The sequence below is a fragment of the Setaria viridis genome, chromosome 5 (assembly GCF_005286985.2).
Source record: "Setaria viridis chromosome 5, Setaria_viridis_v4.0, whole genome shotgun sequence".
Taxonomy (NCBI): Eukaryota; Viridiplantae; Streptophyta; class Magnoliopsida; order Poales; family Poaceae; genus Setaria; species Setaria viridis.
Window position 1 is genome coordinate 45,849,179 of NC_048267.2, and position 18,356 is coordinate 45,867,534.

At 46.5% G+C, this 18,356-nt stretch overlaps 2 protein-coding genes and 2 pseudogenes across 3 annotated transcripts; 1 reads left to right on the forward strand and 3 right to left on the reverse strand.

Annotated features, from left to right (window-relative positions):
- Positions 1–357: 357 nt before the first annotated feature.
- On the reverse strand, positions 358–2,120 carry LOC117856601 (uncharacterized). Its single transcript, XM_072294057.1, has 7 exons — positions 1,971–2,120; positions 1,836–1,839; positions 1,668–1,792; positions 1,320–1,592; positions 1,046–1,216; positions 764–853; positions 358–678 (listed from the first exon to the last, which is right to left on the reverse strand). The coding sequence occupies exons 1-6, from the start codon at positions 2,118–2,120 to the stop codon at positions 842–844; spliced, it is 735 nt and encodes a 244-aa protein (XP_072150158.1). The 3' UTR covers positions 358–678; positions 764–841.
- Positions 2,121–3,087: 967 nt separating this feature from the next.
- Positions 3,088–5,115, forward strand: LOC117856602 (laccase-2-like; annotated as a pseudogene).
- A 239-nt stretch (positions 5,116–5,354) lies between these two features.
- Positions 5,355–6,613, reverse strand: LOC117856009 (protein INVOLVED IN DE NOVO 2-like; annotated as a pseudogene).
- A 1,895-nt stretch (positions 6,614–8,508) lies between these two features.
- Positions 8,509–14,979, reverse strand: LOC117856008 (protein INVOLVED IN DE NOVO 2). Of its 2 annotated transcripts, XM_034738409.2 has the most exons (8): positions 14,720–14,979; positions 13,305–14,651; positions 10,917–11,840; positions 10,603–10,784; positions 10,249–10,338; positions 9,872–10,159; positions 9,539–9,751; positions 8,509–9,125 (listed from the first exon to the last, which is right to left on the reverse strand). In XM_034738409.2, exons 3-8 carry the CDS (start codon positions 11,809–11,811, stop codon positions 8,898–8,900), a joined length of 1,896 nt encoding a protein of 631 aa, XP_034594300.1. In that variant the 5' UTR covers positions 11,812–11,840; positions 13,305–14,651; positions 14,720–14,979; the 3' UTR covers positions 8,509–8,897. The 2 variants fall into 2 exon arrangements, with proteins under 2 accessions (XP_034594300.1, XP_034594301.1); XM_034738410.2 differs by lacking the exon at positions 13,305–14,651.
- Positions 14,980–18,356: the final 3,377 nt, after the last annotated feature.

The following is an 18,356-nucleotide window of genomic DNA, read 5'->3' on the forward strand; positions in this document are numbered from 1 at the left end:
AGGAGTGGGTCATGTACTCCTAAAAGCCAATTTATGATCAAGGACAGGCCACAGCATGAGCCCATGGCACACGAGGAGGCGAAGAAGGCTACTTTCCTCCGCGAGCAGAACACGCGCAGGGCGCCTCTGCCTCATCCACTAGAGCCTGAGGTGACCGGCACCGCAGGCTCCGGTGAGGCCGGCGCTGACCCTGAGCTCGCTGCCTTTCATCGATGGCGTGTGGCTCTACACGGAGGAGCCGGAGGGACGAGGAGCTCAGCGCCGTGGAGCCTGACCTGAGCAAGATCGTTGGGAGTATGACAGTATAATTTTGTGACATTACACAAGAAAACACTAGAAAACTGTGACAGCATAAAGAATCAAAGCACAATATATAATATATATATTATCACAAGAGTAGATATTGGGTCCTTGCGATAACCCAAGAAACAAACAGGTCCCTTCTTAGGTGTTCCTTGCTAAGCAAAGCCAGCTCAAAACAGGTTCGCCAGCTAAGAAACGACAACAGCGCTCCAACAGAGTAGAGGACAACTGATGGCTTCTACTAGGAACCGGCACTCCATTCCATCGATGATTCTCACAACGGGGGTGCGGGTGCGAAGCAGTTTTTCTCGTTTAGGCCTAGACTCTGGGTCAGCAAATTGACGAGGGTAATACTTTGCATCGGGCACAGGCCAGCTGTTCAACAATTTGCACACATGTAATGTGATCCAAAGGATTGCGTGGAACATATTGTTACTGATATATCACAAGTTCAGAATACCTGTTTGGACGAACACTGCTATTATCTCCATCGATAGCCCAGTCAAGCACACCAGATGCATAAGCATGAAGGCCAACTTCAGCAACAGTCCTGTCACACGCAACAATAAAACGGAGTCAACTGAAAATATGCTTGATGGCATGCTCCAACAAGACTCTTCAACCACTCAAAGAAGCCTTACGGCCAAATACACACCCTTGAAACCTGATATGTTAGTATTAGAGATGCCTCGACAGTTAGATGACAAGAACTTAATATACCCAAAAGGAAATCTAGACATACCGTTAATTTTGTCTTAAAATATGCCAAGACATCAAGAATCACATCTGACGGTAGAAATGTAGTCCAATTTTTTATCACTCCATACAAATCCATGCCATACAAGTCCGGGCCACAGAAGTTCATGCCAATAAACTTCCCGTCAGAATCAACAAGGGGCCCTCCAATCCCAGCCTAATCAGGTGACATGGAGTGCTCATTTGTCAACCAGATGCGCTAGTAAATAAACCATGTAAAGAGGAGGACGAGAGGGGGGGGGGGGGGGCAACAGCTTTACCTTAGTGATTTTACATGTGGAGCATTTAAGCAATTTGCAATCAAAGCTGCCCAATATCTCTGTATGTTGCCCTCTTGCAACCATTAACATGCCAGATTTAAAGCAACACCCTATGGCTACTAATTCAGAAGAATAATTACTCCTCTGCGGTTGAATATTTACTGGATGAGGAGCACTGAAATCCTTAACATTGACTAGAGCAACATTGTAATGCAAATTATAATGCTGTAATGCCCCTCCTCTGCGCTCTTTATTTGGAAGCAACACTTCGATCTGCAAATGGTATAGTAAGACCGCAGCAGTACCTTAAAAGAACAAGGACCACAAATAGTAGTTAGTACTACCAACTCTCAAGTTTTCAGCAATCTTCTTGTCACCAACGAAATGTGAGACCAAGCTAGCCGAAGTTAGAATAGTCGCACATCCATTCCATTCAATAAAAGAACCTGTGCATGCAGAAATCCTTTTTTCCCCTGCATGTCGTAATTTTGGTCATTAGTTAGGATGAAAAAGCACAAATCTGAAAGAGTAAACAGCACATCAATGTAAAATTACCATAGAATGAAGCAAATGAGACAACATTTTGGTCATTAGGAATAATAACAAAAATAAAAATATGAGAGAGTAAATGGCATGTAAATGTAAAGGTACCATAGAATGAAGCAACAGCGAGACAACATTTTGAGATATGTTAGAAGAAGCTGTTTCACTGAGTTCACTCCAGACACCACCACCATATATGTCACCAAAAGTATCTTCCAAAGTATTGACCAAAGCCAAGCGGTCTGCTCGAAGATACATGGAAATTAACCATTAGTGGCAAAGCAGAGCTGCAAAAATATGCAACGTATGGAAACCCAGAAAGTTCACAACTACTCAGCATCTGACACATCTTTATATAGCCTTGGGTAACCCATGGAGTCTAGATCGGAAAATGGATCCTCGTTGAGAATATCTATATGTAGTAGTGCAACAAAGTAAGTTATTAGCATTGTCACTAATACTAAATACATTAAGTAATGATCACATAAAACTCTGGACATAACTTCAGAAAATAATCTTAGAATATTTTCACAACCAGGGCGACAGATCAGAAATCATTCTGTATTTCTGCATGAACCCACCCACAAACATGGAATAACCATGTCATGTGATTAGCACTAACATGTGAAATCCTAACTGTAAAAAGGCTAAAACAGATTACATTTATTCAAAAAATATTTTTTTTCGAGAATACGCAGGAGAGCTGTGTATCTTTGTATTAAGAAGGTAAAGAACGAAAGAACGTTCGGTTACAACGCGGGCCTGCCGGGCGCACGCACACGGATGAATCAGACTAAGAAAATTCTCTCTTAGAACACACTACCACCAACCAGAAACAAGCCTGAAGAAAAAATGGCTAGCTAGATTACAGGCCTGTAGCCGGCCACCCAAGGAGAGCCAAATACTTGGCGCCTGCACTGCACCACAGTTGTGCTTGCTGCTGAATAACCATGGCTATCTGTCAATACTGTCTTGGCTGCTCCCTGCTGAAGACTCTTGAATTGCGCTCCTTCCATACAATCCAGGAGATTAACATAAAGGCCGAGTCTAGTCCTCTCTTCTTCATTGGGTCCATGCCGTCTCTCAGCTGCATCCACCAATCAACAATATCTGAATGCCAAGGTGGGAGCTGTCTCTGAAAATTCAGAGAAGAGGTGACTGCTTGCCAAACTTGCCGGGTGAAGTGGCATTGGGTGAAGATGTGCAGTGATGTTTCTGAATGCAGATGACACAATGCACATGTATCTTGGTCCTGAAGTCCTCGACGGCATCTCCTTTCCGCAGTCCAGAAGCCATCTTTGATGGCCAACCACATGAAGAACTTGATCTTCAGTGGCGCCCATGCTTACCAAATAAGCATGTGGACCGGCTGTGCCACGCCAAGTCTATGGCGACGGTGAACGGGAGCTACCCGGGGCCGACCATCTACGCGCGCGAAGGGGACCGCGTCGTCGTGGCCGTCACCAACCGCGTCGCGCGCAACGTGACGATCCACTGGCACGGCCTGAAGCAGCGCCGGAACGGGTGGGCGGACGGGCCGGCGTACGTGACGCAGTGCCCCATCCAGCCCGGCGGCACCTACGCCTACGACTTCAACGTCACGGGCCAGCGCGGGACGCTGTGGTGGCACGCGCACATCGCCTGGCTCCGCGCCACCGTCCACGGCGCCATCGTCGTCCTCCCCGCCCGCGGCGTGCCCTACCCGTTCCCAAAGCCCGACGCCGAGGTCGAGATCATCCTGGGTGCGTGATGAGCAGATCGATCGATTCAGATCACCGACTGGTCATTACGTTCTCTAATGCTCGTATAACTGATCGGTATGGCAGGCGAGTGGTGGCACGCCGACGTGGAGGCCGTGGAGAAGCAGGGGCGCGCGCTGGGCATGGCGCCCAACACCTCCGACGCGCACACCATCAACGGCAAGCCCGGCCCGCTCTTCCCGTGCTCCGAGAAACGTGCGTGCGTGTGATAGTTTATGATGATCTGTCTGGGTTCTTGGTACTTTTGCACTTTTAGTTAATGATTATTCAAGGCAAAGGTATTGGTGTCACTAACCGTGTCCGTACGTAGTACGTACACGTGCTTCAGATACGTACGCGCTGCAGGTGCAGTGGGGGAAGACGTACCTCCTCCGGATCATCAATGCCGCGGTGAACGACGAGCTCTTCTTCTCGATCGCCGGCCACACCATGACTGTGGTGGAGATCGACGCGACCTACACAAAGCCGCTCTCGGCGTCCGCCATCCAGCTCTCCCCGGGGCAGACCACCAACGTGCTCGTCCGGGCGGACCAGAGGCCCGGCCGCTACTTCATGGCCGCCAAGCCATTCAACGACGCGGCCGTCCCCGCGGACAACAAGACGGCCACTGCCATCCTCGGTACGCCGGCGTCCCCGCCTCCGTGCTCCCGGCGCCGCCGCGGCTGATGCCCGAAACCAACGGCACGGGCTTCGTGGCCGCGTTCCACGACAGGCTCCGGAGCCTGAACTCGGCGCGGTACCCCGCCGCCTTGCCGCTTGCCGTGGACCGGCGCCTGTTGTACGCCATCGGGCTGAACATCGACCCGTGCGCGTCGTGCCCGAAGGGTTCCCGCCTCGCGGCGTCGCTGAACAACATCACGTTCGTGATGCCCCGGGTGGCGCTGCTGCAGGCGCACTACAGGGGCCTGAAGGGCGTCTTCGCCGCCGACTTCCCCGACCGCCCGCCGGCGCGGTTCAACTACACGGGCGCGCCGCTCACGGCGGGGCTCGGCACGTCGCTGGGCACGAGGCTGAGCAGGGTCGCGTACAATGCCTCCGTCGAGCTGGTGCTGCAGGACACCAACCTGCTGTCCGTGGAGACGCACCCGTTCCACCTCCACGGCTACAACTTCTTCGTCGTCGGCAGGGGCGTCGGCAACTTCGACCCGACCAAGGACCCCGCCAAGTACAACCTCGTCGACCCGCCGGAGAGGAACACCGTCGGCGTGCCCGCCGGTGAGTGGACGGCGATCCGGTTCAGGGCGGACAACCCAGGGGTCTGGTTCTTGCACTGCCATCTGGAGGTGCACACGAGCTGGGGCCTGAAGATGGCCTTCCTGGTGGAGGACGGCGACGGCCCCGATGAGTCGGTTTTGCCGCCACCCAAGGATTTGCCCGAGTGCTGAAGCGGTGACCCGCACAATTCCCTGAAAGTTGCAAGCAAGCGCCATGCAATTTATTTCGTCCCTGCAAGTTGTAACGAACTCCTCTGCAAGAAGTTTGCAGTGGATATGTGTACGTAGTACAGGCGTAAAGCCATACGAATTGAGAGCTCAGCACATTCTCCTCAGCTCTCTCTTGTTCTAGCATTGCCATCTTAAGATGGCTTGATTTCATAGCATTCTGAAAAAAGCAACAGCAAAACTATGTTAGAGCGCATATTTCAAGAAGCACTTGGCCAAACCTTCGGCACTGCGATCCCAAATCAAAGTATGTAAGATGCCATGCCATGAAGATCATAACAGCAGTCTCGTCAAAAAAGGATTGTAACAAAAGCAGCCAACATAATTACACACAATTTATAAAGAAAAAAGGTGGCTAAATGTTCATTAACAAAAGATGAGAAGAATGCAGGCAAGAAATCACACACCATCTGCTTCTCTTGTTCATTGCTCCTTCTGTCACAATTACTTCTTGCAGCAAGATCATCAGGATGTTTGGTTCTCACATCAAGTTTTTCAACTTGGAGTCCAGTTCCGAACGCAGCTTTTGGTTCTTATCAATGATAGCCTGTGAACGTCTGCGAGCTTGCTGCTGCTCCTCACTAAAAAGTTGAAAAGTTGGCGTATGTTGAGGACAGCAATGCATGTATCTGATAATTAGACCATAATGTAGATTGAAGCAAAAGACTGGAACATACATTTTTCGTGTGACAGGATAAGCTTTTCCTTTTCCTCCACCATCTTGTCAAGTGACGTAATTATTCCATTGTATTCACATTCAAGCTCATTTAAATGCCTATCCTTTACCTCAACTTGGCTAGCTAAATCAGCCACAAGTTTACCTGTTTTCCTTACTCCTTCATTCTCAATATCATTGATGGTTTTCAAGTTACCCTTTTTTCTCAAGTGGCCCCCAGTTGGTCCCTGATAGAAGTATCTTCATCCATTGCGACCCATCCCAACAGCCCTGAATACCCATTCTCTTTTTTCTTCCAGTCCCTTTTACCATGGCCTTCTGTCATGAAGTAACTTTCAAAGGCACGTGCATTTCCAAATCCACTCCAGTCATTTCCAAATTCAATAATCGCAGTACCTGTATGACCTCTAGAATTCCATAAAGCAGTGACCTTTAGCGGGCAAAAGCGTGATAGTTGCTCCTTCAACCGATTTGCACTTGCTCCAACCTGACGGCCATCTTCCCATTTGGTAGGCACGTTAACTAGAACACCCATCCATGGCCTGACATATTGCTTACCTCTGTTCTCAGCAAGTATTGGCTTCAAGGCTACATGCTAGGACTGCGGCTCAGATGATTTACCAAGGCTACTCTTCAAATGCTCGACGAGGGCACTGTGGGTTGCCTTCTCCTCAAATTTGGTTGAAGCACCTTCTATGATCAAGGCGTGCCGAAGCAAGCCATCTATTTTGCAATAAACCTTTTTCTCAGTGCAACAGAATGGGCACTTGTATCTCTCACCATTCTTAACTTTAATTCTCCTGAGATCAGACCTGCATAAATTTTGGCTTTCCAATCATCAAACTCAGAACCTTCGCCTAAGTTGTGACCCATTCTGACCTACACATGGCAGTAAGGTTAGATAAGAGTAAGGACTTTATGCGCCTATTTGAGTTTGTACACTTAAATAAAAGTTCTTGAAAAGACCATAAATGTAGAACACATTCACATTTCCAAAAAAACAGCAGAGATACAAGCATATATTCTGTCAGTTGTGATCCAGACATAGCCAAAATTTTGATAAGGTGAATGAACAGGGGTGGAGACAGGATTTCCAACGAGGATCCACCAATGATATAAGGTGACAACTGACAACTATATATATGACATGATACACACACATATACAAACTTGAATAGAGCATAGATAATAAGCAAATCAACACGAGTTGCACCACACAATTGTCTACTAATTAGCTCCAATGCAGAACAAAATAAGGTAGCATATATTATATACATGTGATATGTTTGCAGCACAAGAGAATTGCATCTCTATTAACTTGAATTCACCGATACGAGGACCACCTAGATCATAAGCTTTGATTACGTCAAAAGAACTAATCATTATTGACATAAACAACCTGCTTATACCAACTATCAAGGGTCCTTAACCTTTTCATCTTGGCCAAACAATCAGCTAAAGCACAAAGAGTGAATAAGGCATACTACAATTGTAGAACCAAGAAAAAAGTAAAGGGATCAGCCGATCAAGGGATTATGTTGTTCAATCTAATCACAAAATAAAAACAATTATTTAATTTAATTAAGCCCTACTGCCCTAGATCCCCCCATCCGATCAATCTAATCACCAAGTTGCAAGCTTGCCATTGGAGAGGAGTTTACCTGTTGCCTTGGTGCAGGTTGCAGCAGCAGCAGCGGACGGCACCTGGCTTGGGAGGACGGCGCCGGCGCACCGCGTTTCGGCAAGCGGAGGGCCGGAAGCAGAGACGCCGGGCAGGGCACAGAAGCACGATGGACTCACAGGTCACGGCGTCACGCACGCGGAAGGCGGGACGGCGCCGGCGGGAGTCGAATTGGTGTTCGTACTCATGCGTCTGGAACCGGCGGTACCGCGGGCGAGGAGGAAGGAAGCGGCTGTGATGGGAGGACGAGTGATGCAATTGCTGCGGTTGGGGAGGAACGCGCCGCCCCACTCGCCGGCGTCGAGGCCGTGAACGAGGAGTAAATACAGCCTCGGAAGTTCAACAGTCTCACCCTCGCTGCCGGGGAGAGAGAGAGACTCTGTCTTCGTGTCAGCTCGGTCGTAACTATCTTCATGTGATTGGCAGCTTGGTTTTCATTGCGAGAGAGTCGTAACTCATGGTACGATGAATGATACGCTCGGCATCCACCAGACATAATACCAGAGACAAAAGACTGACTTCTTCGCAATCTTCACAATCACAGGTTTTTGCTGAGAAATGAATTACCATATTTAGAGTTCTATAGAACAAAAATCAAACTCAACCTCCCTCCCTGATCTCATTTGCAAGATCCTTCGCTTCCTTGAGCAACAGTACACTATTTCACTGGGGGAATTCAGGTGTATCTTTTTTCTCATTACTTCGTTTTGAATTAGTTACTCACATCGAAATACAACTTCGTCTTCAGGAGTATCTATATTATGTGTACAATCCCCTATGATTTGCGGAGACCAGCGCTGTTTTTTCAGACTATTTGTTCATAAGTGCATGGAGAGTGCGAATAGAGAGCCGAGCACCAAGGCCAAAGTTAAATACTACTATATGTTGCTGTTGTATTTGTGGATTTTCATACTTAACTCCTTTTGAAAACCACTTCATCAACCCTTTACATTGATTCAAATGCATCGAAAGATTGAAACTTGCAAAATGTTGTCCTTGCGAAGTTGAGAGCACACCTAGAGCAAAAAATATATAAGATATGTCCGAAAGAGCCTGGATCAATCAACTAACAATGCAATGCAGAACGTAGAAAGGCAAAAGGCCAGTAGTCAATACACCACTGCCCAAGCATGCTTTATTACTACATGCCACGGCGTACCGATAAATAATCCCTCTACCTCCAGTACAAAGAGAGCATCCTAGTTATTACTACTCGGACATAGTTCAACAGAATTACTACACAGGCGAAATAAGAGCGTTCAGGTTCACTAACTCTGATGCTGATACTGCAATGAGTATCAACTTATGTTCTACTAGGAATAGGTAAACAGTCGTGGTTCCACACACCTCATCATGCCCTATTGCAGGTATCACATCATGCCCTATTGCAGGCATCAACTGGGATCGCGATGAAGTAGCATGGTGTTCAGATCAGATGGAAGCCAAACAATGCTACATGGCAGCGGAAGATTGACCTCAGCGCTGCTTCCTCCTATTTGTTCGCCACTGTTTCAGGACGAACTGGACAGCTTCCTTCAGGGTCACTTTTCGATCTTCTTTAAAGTTCCACAGTTCCCCCACGGAATAACTACCCTTAGACTTGTACTCATTAATTTCACAGAGTGCCTTTGTCACCAATGTGTAGATTTCTTCCCCATGTTCTTCTCTGAGTCCTCGAAGCTTTGCATCATCCTCAATTATTTCCTACAGCACGGCATGCACCACTTTATGTCAAATAAGGTATACCTTAGGTAAAACTTGCAAAACGAAGTCATCCATAAAATTAAAAAAAAATTGGAAAATGACCAAGGATACATGGTTCACTATATTAAATAGGGAAATGAATGACAGAAACACTATACTCCTAATGAGCTTACAGGACAACATTCATATCATTGCCTGGACATTTCTATAATTAAAAGAGGGTGTAACATAAGGTAGCTTTTTTTGAGTGAGCGAGAGGAGAGAACAGGAGGTAAAAAAACATTCATGCAAGTTACAGGATATAACCATGCAAGAAAGCTTTACTGGACAGGATAGGATTATCAGTAACTAAAAAATTATAGGCTCTAAAGCTAGGAATGTGTATGGAAGTAGCAGCAAATGAATATTCATACCATCTCCTTTCCATCAGCCATGACAATCCTGAAAGGGTGCCAATCAGGGTTTTTAATTTCGGCTTCCCACTTTGAACAAAGGAAGGCAGCAGTAACTTCCGCGTCTTCTTCTGAGCACTTCTTTCTGCATGCCTTTGAAAATGCTTTCAGATCAAGCTCCCCCATTCTCTTGATTCCTATATGTGCCCGCCCACCTGAAATATCAAGCAAGCCCTGCGTAGCATGTCGCAGAACAAAAGATGAATAAAAGGAAATCTCATCACCAACATAAGTCACATAGATCTCATCAGTGAACTGTGAACAAGACCAGTTAATTGATGTAAGGTAACATACATTTTCTAGCTCATTCCGAGCTTCTTGCAGTTCAATATTGCTTTTGCTTTCTTTAATAACCAGAGTTTGGTTAAGTGACTCCATTCCATCTAGCTCATCTATCTTTTCTTGCAATGCCTCGCTTAGCTCATTAATTTTATTCTTTGACGCCGAATCTTCATCACCAGGCATATGCTCCATCACTTTCAGTTTGCCCTTCAGCTGCTGTATTTCTAATTCAAGCTTTTGTTTTGCATCCAATTGCTGCTCTAACAACAGAATCTTCTTTAAAGCAGCATGTTTCTCTCTCTGCAGTTTCCATACAGTAAGACTACCATAGGACACATTCTTAAAAAAATTAAAGCATCATATCACAAAAAGGGGGATCAAGTACATACTTTTTGTTCTTCCACAAGCTTCAGCACATTCTCATCAGCTTTCTGCTGTTCCAATGTTGCCAGTTTAAGATGGCTGGATCTGATGGCATTCTGAGTTCAAGCAACAACAAAGCACATAAGTTGAGTATTTCTAACTCATAGCGCCTAATCATCTGCACTATAGTACCCTAGTGCTGTAGTGCAAACTAATATGAAGATGATTAGTGTTATTTTACTGAAAAAAGAGGACACATGTAGACGACTAATATGGAGTTGCTAGCAGAAAATAAATATTATCTACAAGACACTCAGGAAATCAACTATTTCCATTCTTTTAAAGAGGGGGAAAGAAGAAAAGGTGGACAAATGACACACCTTCTGCTTCTCCTGCTCAAGGTTCCTTCTGTCATAACCACTTTTTGCTGCAAGCTCATCAAGCTGCTTGGATCTCACATCAAGTTCATTCATTTTGGTCTCAAGTTCAGAGCGCAGCTTTTGATTCTCATCAATGATCTTCTGAGAATGCTGACGAGCTAGTTGCTGCATCTTGCGAATTTCTGGTAATGGCTATGCTTATTAAGTGATCATTAAGTAAATGAAACTTTGCAGCTACTGAACGTAGAAACTGGATATACAACTAGATATCTATGTGTGTGTGGGGGGGGGGGGGTGTAGGAAAACAGATAAACCTTCATTGTATGACTGGAGAAGTTGTTCCCTTTGCCCCATCATCTTCTCAAGAGATGAAGTTGTCTCACTGTATTTGCACTCAAGCTCCTGTAAGTACCTATTCTTTACCTCAATTTGGTTAGCTAAATTAGCCACAAGTTTGTCAGTTTTACGTGCTCCCTCCTTTGCAAGATCATTGACAGATTTTAAGTCACCATTTTTTCTCAAGTGGTCCCCTATCAGCCCTGGAGAATTGTAATCTTCAGCCCGGGCAAACCATCCATAAAGCTCTGATCCTTGATTCTTTTTTCCTATCCAGTCCTTTTTACCATATCCTCCTGCTGCGAAGTGACTTTCGAATGTCCGTGCATTTCTGAAACCATTCCAGTCCTTTCCAAACTCAACAATAGCATTTCCTGAATGACCTCTAAAGGTCCATAAAGGGATGACCTTCAGTGGGCAAAAGTGTGATAGTTGCCCCTTCAAACGATTTCCACTTTCTCCAACTTGGCGCCCATCCTTCCATTCAGTAGGCACATTAACTAGGATGCCCATCCAGGGCCACACAAACTTCTCATCTCTGTTCTGAAGAGGTTCTGGCTCCACAGGAATCACCTTTGGTCGTGGCTCAGATGATTTAGCAAGGTCATTCTTCAAATGTTTGACAAGGGCACGGTGGGTTGCCTTTTCTTTTGCCTGCCGATTAGGTGCTGCACTTACTCCTGAAGCATGCTGAACCAGACTACTTATACTGTAATTATTCTTCTTCTTGCTGCTACAGAAGGGACAGCTGTAACTCTCTCCATTCTTCTTAACCTTTAAATCTCCGGACATCAGTCTTGCATATATTTTGCCTTCATAATCATCAATCTCAGTATCACTGATTTCTGTATCTTCATCAGAACTATGATCCATTTTCAAAGGGAAAAGGAAATATTGATAGCCTAACCAGGAAAAAGAAAGAAGATTAAGAAAATAATATCCAGTCTATTTTTTTAACTCAGTTTACATTTTGAAATACCAATAAGCAGAACTCGCAATACTAGAAAATATATTAAAAAACACAGTAAGCATGGAATACGGACATATACCACCCTAGCATATGGGTGACACCAACTATGACCCTACACATGCCATAGGAATTCACTTGGGCTTTCATCCTCATTTTAACCAAAAGGGTTAACCCAGCAGCCAGTGCTGCACTGCTACTACATTTGGAACCAAAGCATTACATGGCATTCGTAAGCCACAATGCCAGATAGTATGTTGATTTGGTTCTAGATGCCATACACTAGATTTGAGTAATTGTACAACTTTGGTAATACACACTAGGCTGGGTGTGCTTAGTGCATCTGCGTTCTTCATATTGTATTGTATCAGGTGCATTGTAAAATCAGCACAGTTTAACAGAGATAAGTAGGCACATTGCAATTTCTCATGTTAAAAATTTCAAACCATTTGTCCTTAATTGTACAAAGAGTAGAAGTAGAATGCTATATCATTTAACCTTTTCCACCTTGCAAAACCATATAGGTGACATAAATTATTCAGAAAGTTCAGTTAGATTAATCCATAAAGGAGAGAAACATGCCAAAATCATCACCTCCAATGCAAAGCAATAAAGTAGGAAAATAAAAGGTCAAGAACAAGCAATTCTATTTTGAAAAAGAGAAAGTATAGGATGTGAAACATGTTGGCATAGAGCTACAAACAACATAGAGCATATAGGCAGGCCATAGAAATAGCATCCTAATCGCTGGAGGGTTATGGCGACCAGACTCCCCACCTATGCAGCACGGATACGGATACGCGTATCGGTATCGGAAGGATACGGATACGCGGATACGGCAATTTCTTAAACAACCCGATACGCGGATACGTTTTAACTATTTTTTTAATAAATAAATAACAATGCATATTAAATTGCAAAATAGATGTTCAAATTCAACATAGAGACATTTAAGGTCTATTACACTGAGAATAACATGATAGCAGGTTCTAATTTAGGAGAGGATGGGAGCCTGGGACTGCAATCAATCAATATAAACTCATATCCAGATTCTGGAGATTGGCCAATTATCATCACGTTACCTCCTACTTGCAATCTATATGGTACTATTCTCCAAGCAATTGTATTTGAACCAGTTAAGTATTGAAAAGAAAGGATAATCAACAACTGTGCAATAGCCAACATTATAAAGATCACACTGCCCCTGAACTTAATCCACCATCCATGCTTGCATGGGCCCTTATTCTGTAGACTATGGATTATACTTCCAAATTGCCTGGATACACTACACAGAAAATGTAAATCTCTATGCACTTTACGGATGCTATGCTACCATTACTGGGAGGAACTCACGGTTCACGGGAGGCCTGCACTACCACTATCAGAGGAAGTCACGCACCTGAACAGGGGCTGGGGCTCCTTACGCCGGAGGCCGACGGGAGTAATCACGGGCGAACGGAGGCCGACGGGAGGCAGCCTGCGGCCGGCGGGAGGCGGCCTCGCGGCCCGTGGCCGCGGGAGGCGGACGGCGGCTGGCAGGAGGCGGCCTCACGGACGGCGGCCAGCGGACGGCGGCCGACGAGAGGCGGAGGCGCTGCGTCAGCCGTCAGGTCGAGCGGTAGAATGCGGCGATGCGCTGCGTGAGGCGGCTGCGCGTGGGAGAGCCGACGCCCGACGGGTCACGGGAGTAGGGCAGGAGGTGGGATGTGCTGTGATGTTGGGCCGGCTGGGCCGAATCAGCCGCGGAAACGTTTCCGATCCGAAGTTTTCGGCCCATTTAATCGGGGATACGTGGATACGCCACGGATATGTATCCAGGGCGTATCCGTATCGGATACGTATCCGATACGGGATACGGTCCCCAGGTGGAGTATCCTTGTTTCGTAGCTCCCCACCCCACCCCAAGACACACAAAAAAAACACTCCCTTGTCATTGTCTACTCGATCAGTGGACAGATAGGAGAAAACGGATGTAATTATTCGGTGCGAAGAAAGGAAGGATAACCAATAATTAAGGAGAAGGAATGGAAAGATCATAAAAGGCTAAATCTGGGGTGTTGATTATTGCTTGTTCAGCCCAAGCCCATTGGCTAGCCTTTTCTGTTCCAACTGTCTCTTCCAAAACATATGCATATAGTTGGTGCATATGATGGTGGTTTTACCTTACGATATTATATGGAGGGATATGGATGGTAAGACCAGCTACTACATGCACCCATGAGGATCGAATTACAAATTCACAAGGTTTGACAGCAAAGCCCAAACTTTGGACACAATTTCCGGATCACATTATTTTGGCTTCTAAGTTTACATCAATTGGTACTACAATTCGAGCCCTGTCAGAATGGGTGCAAAGCACTTGGTAGTGTGGAACAACTCAAAATCAGTAGCACATAAGTACAGAGGCCATTACAAGGTGTGGACGAGGGCACAGTTAAACATGGAGGTACAAGGATCTCGGATCCTCCCGGAAATGAACTGATATTGACAGTGTCGATTTGATTTAGTAGAAACCCAAGCACCAGCACATAACATGGGTGGATCTATCCGCACCTTCTTCAGCACATAGCATGGGTGGATCTATCCGCACCTTCTTCGATAGGCCTACGGGGTTAATTGGCGGGGAGTATAACAATATGGCAAGCTGAGGAAGAGCCTAATCGAACCATGTCCTCCGTAAGACCAACAAATACGGAGAGGAGCAGATATTTGGGTCCGATTGACTCCCGGGAGAGAATATGGGGCGCTAGATCAAAACTCGCTGTAAGAACAATCAATCCAATCATCCAAATGCCATGAGCTAGGGTCCCTTACCAAGAAGAGAGAGTCAGTCCAGGTGCCTGCGGGTCGCTGCCGCAAGCCAATCCAGCGGAGAGACCGAGGAAGAGGAGGGGGAGCGTCAAGCCGCCGGCGCTGGAGAGCGAGCGAGGCGGAGGACGACGCCGATCCAAATCCAACGCTGGGAAGGTTGGCAGTGCCAGTGCACAGGACGACAGGCAGGAACAACCCCTAAGGTTTGGGATGGGACTCGTGACTCAGGAGGAGGAGCAAATTATTTGCCACTGACTAGTATGTCTGGTGACTGTCAGAGTGAGACTGTGTACCTTGGACATCCCGCCTTGGGCCGCTTTCCTCTTTCCCTACCCTGACCCCACCCACACGGCTACACCACAGCCTCGCGGTCTGCCCAGCAGGAGCAGGATATCGACGACGAGAATCGAAACCAGTAGAGACTAGAGAGATGAGATCGAGGGCCGGGTAAACTGGATGAGACCCTTTCGAAAGTGGCGCTCTGCCTGCGACCTCTGTGGCTCCGTCCATCCAGGAAGAAGAGGAAGACTCGATGGAAAAAGAACCCGTTCAGGGTCAGCCTCTATCGATGAACGTTTTGTACCCATTCAGCTTGGAATTTGAACGCAGTCTGACCCTGACGGTGGCCGGTCGGAGGAGTCGTCGTCTTCTCTCGGTGGGATCCGGCGGCGGTCGGTCGGAGGCGTCGTCATCCCTTGAGGTGGGTTCGCGGTTGGGAGGTTCTGGGTCAATTGAGAAACAGGGAGAAAGGGAAGAAGGAAGAAGGATTCATCGGCAATCCATGGTGCATCCTGTTATTCCTGTATCCATCTACGAGGACGACGCGACTCGCGAGCGACGAAATGATGGGGGATGGCCACCGCCGGCCGCCCGCCGGGCCGGGAGAAGATCAGAAGATGAGGGGAGGGAGTCTAGGGCGCTAGGCGGTGTGACTGTGCGGGGGGGGGGGGGGGCGAAGAAGATGAGGGAGGGCCGAGAGGAAGCGGAAGCGGAAGCGGCAAGCAGCGGCCGGGAGAAGGAAAGTCGCGACGATTCGGAAGTCGGGACTCAGGAGAAGAAGCGGTGGCGGAGGGCGGACCACAGACTGGGACTCGCGCTCGTGACGCTAGGGTTTGATGGCCGTTTTGGGGCCGGCCGACTATTAATGTTTTGGTGGGCTTGGGCCGGCCGAGTTACTCGGGTCCCCGGATGGAAATTTGCCTATTAAACTCCCCATGGGGATTAAAAGATTTTCCAATTTGGAAAATCACATATTCGTTTCCTTCGTATGAACAGAAAAATACATCTCATTTGCATTCCGTAAGGGTTTCTTTGGGAACACAAATTCCCTCCGGATCCCAGCATTTTTCCTGGACCAAAAAGTCTCGTGAAGAATCAGCCACGGGCCAAATTGATTCGGTCTTTGGAAACCCTCCCGAACGGGCTCCCCCACCCGACCCACCCGTTTTCCACGAGGTGGAGCTCTCCTACCAGCGGACGTCGAGCGCGTCCTCCCCATCCTCCCTCTCGCGACGTGCCACCTCTGCCTCCCTGCGCACCGCTTCTCCTCCCTGCGCGTCGTTCCGTCTCCCTGCGGCTCACCGCCGCCGCCTCTCCATCCCCAGCCGGATCGATCTCCAAGATCGGGTGACTTCCCCGCCACCTCTCCATCCACTGCTTCGTGACTTCCCCGCCTTGCCTCGTCCCAATGGTGAGCCCTTCCTTTCTCCTCCTTTTCCTCCCCTTGGTCCAGCTGCGGTTCCAGGCATAGATTGCTTTGCCTATATGTTGCTGGTTGCCTACCTTGTTGTGGTGCTATGTAAGCAATCTTTACTTGTGGATCGACCAATAAAGCCATGGCTTGCTATGATTGCCTGCTTGGAATTTATTGCCTACTAAGCTTCTGCCTACACTCCTGTTGCAATCAAAGATTTGACAGTTTTCACATTGGTCACTTCGAAAGGAGTCATGATGTAGAAGTCATGCAATTAGGAACCACCATGCATCTATGAACAAGTCTCTCTTTTTTTTCTGTTTATCCTTGCATCATGAGTTATAACACCTTTATCTATGACGACTTCATGTCCTCTTTTCCCTCTGAAATTGAGTACTTTGAGTTGTCTCGATGCTACATTTGTTTACAGCTTCATGGTTTGTTGTTTGTCTGTAGGTTAGTTTTGTAACAATTGGTATTGTAGGAAAATTGTTGCTAAACCTCCTTTTCTGTTTCCTTTTCAGTTGCATAATTTCCTATCTGCATTCAATGTTATCTTGCATTGACTTGTGGAGAAAATCCTATCTGCCAGACAGTATTATACTATGCATGCATGCATAATAGAAACCGTCATTATATTTACGCCGAATGTTTTTTTTCCATATTTCCTTGAAGGCGGTGAAGAGTTCTAAAAATGAAGAAAATGCAAAGTTCAATGAGAACCACCAGTTTGAAATCATTTTAGCTCCCAAAATACTAAAATTAATGGCTTGAGTTATGTGCCTCGATATGGATAGTAAATATAGGCAGAGTATAGCTGGTGATATTGTGTTAGGCGAGGAAGCATGTTAGCCTGTTGGTTGGTTGGCCACATGCAAAGGTGTTTGGCGAATAAATCTTTTGAAAAATTGGTGACATATCTTAATAGTTAATGCAATTAGGAAGTCACGCAATTAGGTTCCAATTTTCTAAAAGACTGCTAGTATGACTAAGATAGCTGTAATCTGAAGCTCTTCTTGTCCTAGTTTTCATCTGCAGTACGTCTTTTTCATAACCTGTGAGCTTTTGAATTACTTGATGGGGGACCTGGCATTGAATAACATGGTTTGCAAGAGATAAATTTAAGAATTGAACAGTTTTCAGATGATATGTTGGTCCTGACCATTTAGGGGAAGTGCTACTGCATACTTCTGTTTGTTTGGCTTCCATTTGGACCATTAGCATTTGTGCATGCTCTCTTTAAATGCCTTAGCTAGCAACATCTAATCTGCTCAGGTGTCTTAGAACTCTGATTTGTGTATGATGGTGTCCTGGGTTGGGCTTGGGCCTTTTTGCTGATTCTGTTAGGTGAAGGGCTGAGCTGTTGCTTTATTTAATTATCTTGGCATGATGAGCTGAATTGTCTTGTGCTATATTCTGAACTAAATTCATACACCAGAGTACTCGGAGCCATGAATTTGCAGTTAAATTGCTCGAAAACCTCAATCTTAGATCTGTTGTTAATCACCATCATAAACATACTAATTGTTTTCTCTGTTAACTGATGTAGCTTACCTGTTGCTTCTGTTGTGTTTGATAGCATCCTGGTGACAGCATTTGTTGGGACTGCCATTGCCTTCGCATGCTTCTCTTGCGCTGCCATCGTGGTCAAGCGCAGGGAGTACCTCTACCTTGGTGGGCTGCTCTCTTCTTGCCTCTCCATCCTGCTCTGGCTGCAATTCGCCGCCTCCATCTTTGGCCACTCCACTAGCAGCTTCATGTTTGAGGTCAATGAGATTGTATATGAGTGCAGCGTGTTTGTGCTGTACTGCTGTTCGAGTGGTATATTCCTTGGCTTCGTTTACTAAAAAAACTTGTATGCATCAACGGTGAAGTTAAAAAACTTGTGGGGCGCGTTTCTGGTGTTCTATCTATTTGCCGGTTGAAAAACTTGTGAGCCGGTTGATG